Here is a 6,040-nt window from a genome sequence, read left to right as displayed (position 1 = left end):
GTGCTACATACAAGAGGCCAATACAGCTTTAAGAAGCTTCGATCAAGGATCAAGGCCCCCCCCCCTCCCGCGACAGGGCGGGTAATTAACGCTGCCACAGCCGGGATTTAGCGACATAATAGCCTGTGGTGGCTGGGAAATTAACAAGACGTTTTACCAGCAAGGCCATTTATAGACGTGATTTAACAATGAACAGCTCGCACTGGAACTGCAGGACTCGGCGTTGCAAAGTCTGCAGTACTTTACCAATTGATACGTTTATTTGAAAAGGTCACAGAAATTTACATAAATAAATACTTGGGCTTTACGAACCAGAATTTAGTTTTGTTTGGAATCTGAGAAACGATCCCCGGTTATAGGGGCTTTTAACAGACTGTACCTGCCCCTTATTGTCAGGGAAATTGCTGTTTTTAACACTAAGGAAGTGTTAAATTCCCCGCCTTTTCCCAGGGGTCGGGGGGCCGGGGTTTCAATTGACTGGTGCATAAATATAAGGTTGACATGATTTTACATCAAGAATATCAACATCTATAATTAATATAAAACAAAGATAACTACGTACTTTGTAATTGCCAGTGGCATATTTTTCATTCTTTTTCGTAGGGAGGAAGTGAATCTCTGAGATCATTTACAATCGACTATGATAATGACACATTTCTCAAGGACAGGAAGCCCTTCCATTACATGGCAGGGGCATTGCATTACTACAGGGTACCACGAATATACTGGAAAGATAGGATGGAAAGGATGCAGGCTATGGGACTTAATGCATTACAGACGTTAGTATATTACAGATGTTCAGAGATGAACATTTTTGTACAAATAGATACATGTATCATATGCATGCATGCTTGTCCGAGTATAAAGCTGACTAAAGAGAATATTATGTCGTGTTTGTGTAGTAACTTAATTCTTGTTTTGTTGTAGGTACATATCTTGGAACATGCATGAACCCCAGACAGAGCAATATAGATTTGAAGGTGAAAATGACTTTGAATCTTTTCTATGGCTTGCTCATGAACACGGATTTGTTGTGATCTTGCGGCCAGGACCATACATTGACGCCGAGAGGGACATGGTAATTATTACAAATGCATTTGAGGTTTGGGAATTTTTTCATAGAAAGACAGTGTTCTCATTAGGAACTGGCCACCGGCCGAATTGACCGTCTACTCTGCTGTTTCGGCTGGTTACAATTGCAATTTACAATTTAGTTTGCTCTAATTATTCTCCAAAGTGAAAGTGTTTTATGAGCTACTACTAATAAATAAGTTGAGTATATTTGTATGCATGTTATGTGCACAAGAAGCATTGTTTTGTTTTTGAGTAATGCTATTTACGTACTTGTCTAACTTTTATAATTACTAAATCGTCATAATTTGGAAACTTTTGGTGAACTCTGAATGTACCAGGAGAAACCAAATTGGAAAAAAGGACCATACTGTAATCCAAATGTGTCTGTTTACTGCAGCTCAGAATACACCAGATTGCATCTCAGAGCATCTAGGTTTAAAAAAAAAAAATTGGGGGGGTACCCCAAACCCTGCACACCGCCACGGCCTGTTGCAAAAGCATTTCGGCCTGTTACTATAAAAGATAATGAAAACCCTGGAAAGAAACACCAACCAGTTATACTCTTGTATATCGCATCTACTCTTCTCTTATTTAGTTAAAATTTTTCTACAATGTATGAAACTACAGGTTTAATCCCAATAATCTGGTACTATTGAGACCAGGCTCTGTTGGACTACTAAATATTCCTAACCACTTTAAAGGTAAGATAATTAAATCCTAAAATAATATTTGGCACAAGCTGTTTGTACGACACCTTCAGCAATCGTCCACCCTTCACTAAAACTAGGCACAGACCACTCTGAGTGACAAACGTACGTGTAAACAATGTTTGTTTCAATCGTCGGAAACTGCTGATTGGCTGCTTCCCAAACTAAAGACTACTGGTTATAATTCTTGCGAAACAACTTTATTGGACCACCGCATAACTAGTGTTGGCAACTAGTAATGTTGGCATTTTAAATTTATGTAGAAATGTTTCAGAAGATGGCAGCACCTAACATGGTTTTCATAGTATAGTATTTAAAGTGTTTTGCAACAGTTGCAATAAGCATGAAACAAAATTTATTTAAAAAGTACTTAGAGAGTTTCTACACATATACAACATACAGTTAATTTATAATAAATGACTACAGATTCCAGAAAACCTTTCCCAGGTATTCACACACATTTCCAGCAAGTAGCGTGATCCCGTTTCAAACGACAAATCGGTCACCATGCATGGCTATGTCACTTGGCAGAATGGCACAATTTCTTGACAAGGCCAAACTTACTTTTCATGCTTTTTAGACATCTATAGGGCATCTACCTTACATGTATAAACTATAATGCAGATTAGTGCACTTTAGTGCAAAATTTTTCCTCTAACAAAAATTGAGAAAAAGTTTTTTTATGGACACGAAGTAATGGAATGGTGAACGATTAACAGAAGGCTACTGTTGTGTGCCCCCTTAAAATTCGAGCTGCGTTTCTTTTGCATAGGAAGTGTATATAGACTAATTTTAAAATGCACATCACATATAACTCAATGATTATTTATAGCCCATAGGTTTTTAAAATCAGCTCTTTTACCTCGTAAATCATCTGATGATTAATTTTATTCTGCACATATCTTGTTGACTCTAGCTTGTACTGGGATTTCTGATTCATGTTTTCCACAAGAAAGTATCACAGAAAATTATTCTACCTATGAACCTACATGTGTATTGAAATTGACCTGTGTATAAGTTCATAGTATATAGCTCATTACTATTTCTTACAACAGTTGTGCTATTTGTCCTATTATGTCTATTTATGTAATTATGTCTGCATAAAAATCAGTGCACAAAACAAGAGAATTTATTATCTTTAAACCATATCTTGTTACTTGCACATTTGCAACCAAGGACCTTCACCTTTGTGTATATTTACTTACCTCTGTGTAAGAGACTCGGGCACGACTCCAGTGTAGTTTGAGAACCCTGCCACACATTCTGAAAGACGTTATAGAGCTGCCATAGGCTTACAATCAGTAGGCAACTAATCCTCTCTGAACCCAATAGAGTGTGGTGATGTAAATATCGTTTGTGTTTGTTTTATTGACCGTGTAGGGTGGACTGCCTTACTGGCTACTGAGTGTGAATGCTTCCATGGCTCTTCGTACATCCGATCCCCAGTATCTTTACTATGTAGATAGGTGGTTTGATGTGCTGATGCCAAAAATAAAGCCCCTGCTATACAGTAATGGTGGTCCAGTTGTCATGGTGCAGGTATGTGTGGAATTTTTGTTTCTAGTAATTCTTTTATATGCAAAAGTTTTTCTTATATATTTAAATGCATAGAAAATTAATTAATAAACCAAAGCATGTGTAATGAGTAGTCAGCATGTGTAGCAACACATGATTTGTTGTTTGAGAAGGCATATGTATGTATGTAGCAATATGGGGAAATTACAATTTATATTAATGATTGGTAGTCACTTTATGCATCACGTAAATTTACTTTGATATATATTTTGTTATGCAGGTTGAGAACGAGTATGGCAGTTATTATGCCTGTGATGATTCCTACATGAATCATCTCCATGTGAAGCTGAAAACTCACCTGGGCAATGATGTTGTCTACTTCACCACAGATGGTGCATCGCCTTACTATCTGAAATGTGGAAAACAACCTGGCATCTATGCAACAGTAGATTTTGGTGCTTTGCCAAGTGGGTGTCTAACTTATCAGTTATTTTAATGATATAGCATTTGAGAACCATAAATTATTTACCTGAGTAAAAACGCACGTGCGTAAAAAAGTAAAAACTACACGTACACGTGTTGGCTGTTATGCATGCATGTAGGTAATCTGGTGAGTTAGTTATTTGATTTTAAATGTAATACTGTATGATCATTTGGCAAACAAAACAGGATTTGTAGGTGACGTCTGTACATTTCGCAGTGAATGACACTATGGAAAGATTAGAAGAGGTATTCAGTTCAAAAATCAAGTATGAACCACGAGGACCATTGGTAAACTCTGAGTTTTATCCCGGTTGGATTGACCATTGGGGAGAACCGCATGCAACAGTACCAGCACAGTTGGTGGCTAGAACGATGTATGAAATGCTTGCTATCAGAGCATGTTTTACTGTGTAAGTGCATCATCATGGCAGGTTTGTTTACTTTTTGTCAGTATTGTTAACATGAACTTGTTTATCTATAAAAGGGTCCAGGGCATCTATTTTATTTCAATCACTTCTTCTTGTTAATCAGTTAGCTAAGGAATGAGTATATGTTAACAGGTGATATTTAAAACGTCTTGCATTTATATTTAATAAAAAATGTACGTAATATATTTGTTATATTTCAGGTATGTTATATGTGGCGGAACATCGTTTGGATTTTACAATGGTGATTATCAATACTGGTTCAGGATTTGAAATGCTTATCACCTAATAATTAGCACTGAGTTTACAATGCACAAAATATTTATTATTGGCAGTTTAAGAATGTGTGCATACATTTATGTGATAATGTGAAATTCCACTTTCCTTTTCCTAAAATATATTTGTGATGTATTATAGATCAGAATTAGTGAACGTGTGATGATTGATGAAGCCTCCTTTTTTAATAGCTGAGAGGTTTATACATACAGGTGCTAACTATGATGAAGAAAAGAAAGCATTTGAACCAAGTCCCACTAGCTACGACTTTGATGCACCAATCACTGAAGGTGGTGACTTCACAATGAAATACTTTCTTCTCAGATCCGTGATACAACAGGTACCAAGTTTTGTCTGAGTATTATATGTGGATGTAAAAATTAATGCATTCCTAATAATTATATGATTTATTAATGAAGGGTTTATACACTGAGATTACGAATGTATCTTTGTGTACGTCTTGGAATCGTTACACTTGCTTCACATGTTCGATGTTTATGCAGTAATTGTGAGCACAATATTCCTTAATTTATGGTGAAACAATGAGATGGAATATACACTGTCTATTGCTTGAGTTATTTTTATTTCCAGTACATAGACTTCAATTTACCAGCAGTGCCACCACCTATGCCTAAGTTTCCCTACGGTGCAGTCAGCATGAAACTGGTTGGTGAATCTTACTTCACTAAACTGTTCTAACCCACGTTGTTAATTCCTATGCTCGTTTCAAAGAAATTAATAAAAAAAATTACTAAGAAATTTTACACAGAATGAATGTAACCATAAGCTCAGTAGCTCCTTTTGAGTGTGATGGTGATTTAAAAATGCAATAAAACGGGTTCTATTGTAATGCTAGTGTCACGAGTTGAAGCTAGTTAGTGCACGCTAACTAGTAGTAAGTGTAGTAAGTGCACGCATGCATACACTGTAGACAGAAAAGTTTAGTAATGTCAAATAATGAAAAGTTTAATAAACCATGTAACAGTTCAACGTTGGCACCCGCACAACCCTCAATTGCAATATTACAAAAAACTACATATACATTGACTAATAAATGATTAAGAACTGTTACAGCAAAACCGCAGATGGGGTTCTCCTTGTTTCCTCGGCTTCTTCTTCTTCCTTCTTCTTCTGCTGCTTCTCCTCTTCATTAGCTTCTTCTTCTTCCTCCTATTCTCCAGAGTCCAGCCACACGTGTCTCTCAAACACAAACTTCGGCCCCTTCTCCTCTTCTTCAGCTTCTTCTTCTTCCTCCTATTCTCCAGCCACACGTGTCTCTCAAACACAAACTTCGGCCCCTTCTCCTCTTCTTCAGCTTCTTCTTCTTCCTCCTATTCTCCAGCCACACGTGTCTCTCAAACACAAACTTCGGCCCCTTCTCCTCTTCTTCAGCTTCTTCTTCTTCCTCCTATTCTCCAGCCACACGTGTCTCTCAAACACAAACTTCGGCCCCTTCTCTTCTTCTTCGGCTTCCTCTTCTTCCTCCAATTCTCCAGCCACACGTGTCTCTCAAACACAAACTTTGGCCCCTTCTCCGGCCGCACGTGTCTCTCTCAGACT

At 37.4% G+C, this 6,040-nt stretch overlaps 1 protein-coding gene across 5 annotated transcripts in view; it reads left to right on the top strand.

Annotated features, from left to right (window-relative positions):
* LOC106805139 (beta-galactosidase-like) overlaps positions 1–6,040 on the top strand; it is a 52,808-nt gene that overhangs the window by 31,108 nt on the left and 15,660 nt on the right. For 3 of the 5 annotated variants that reach the window (XM_014806623.1, XM_014806624.1, XM_014806625.1), the window contains 8 exons: positions 604–779; positions 928–1,078; positions 3,162–3,320; positions 3,577–3,763; positions 3,997–4,189; positions 4,408–4,448; positions 4,693–4,820; positions 5,072–5,146. In XM_014806623.1, coding sequence (XP_014662109.1) covers positions 604–779; positions 928–1,078; positions 3,162–3,320; positions 3,577–3,763; positions 3,997–4,189; positions 4,408–4,448; positions 4,693–4,820; positions 5,072–5,146 — 1,110 coding nt within the window. The remainder of the gene's footprint in view (positions 1–603; positions 780–927; positions 1,079–3,161; positions 3,321–3,576; positions 3,764–3,996; positions 4,190–4,407; positions 4,449–4,692; positions 4,821–5,071; positions 5,147–6,040) is intronic. The other 2 variants (XM_014806627.1, XM_014806626.1) reach the window with 1 other exon arrangement.

Source organism: Priapulus caudatus, unplaced genomic scaffold (genome assembly GCF_000485595.1).
Source record: "Priapulus caudatus unplaced genomic scaffold, Priapulus_caudatus-5.0.1 Scaffold101, whole genome shotgun sequence".
NCBI lineage: Eukaryota > Metazoa > Priapulida > Priapulimorpha > Priapulimorphida > Priapulidae > Priapulus > Priapulus caudatus.
This window is presented reverse-complemented; position numbering and strand designations above follow the sequence as displayed.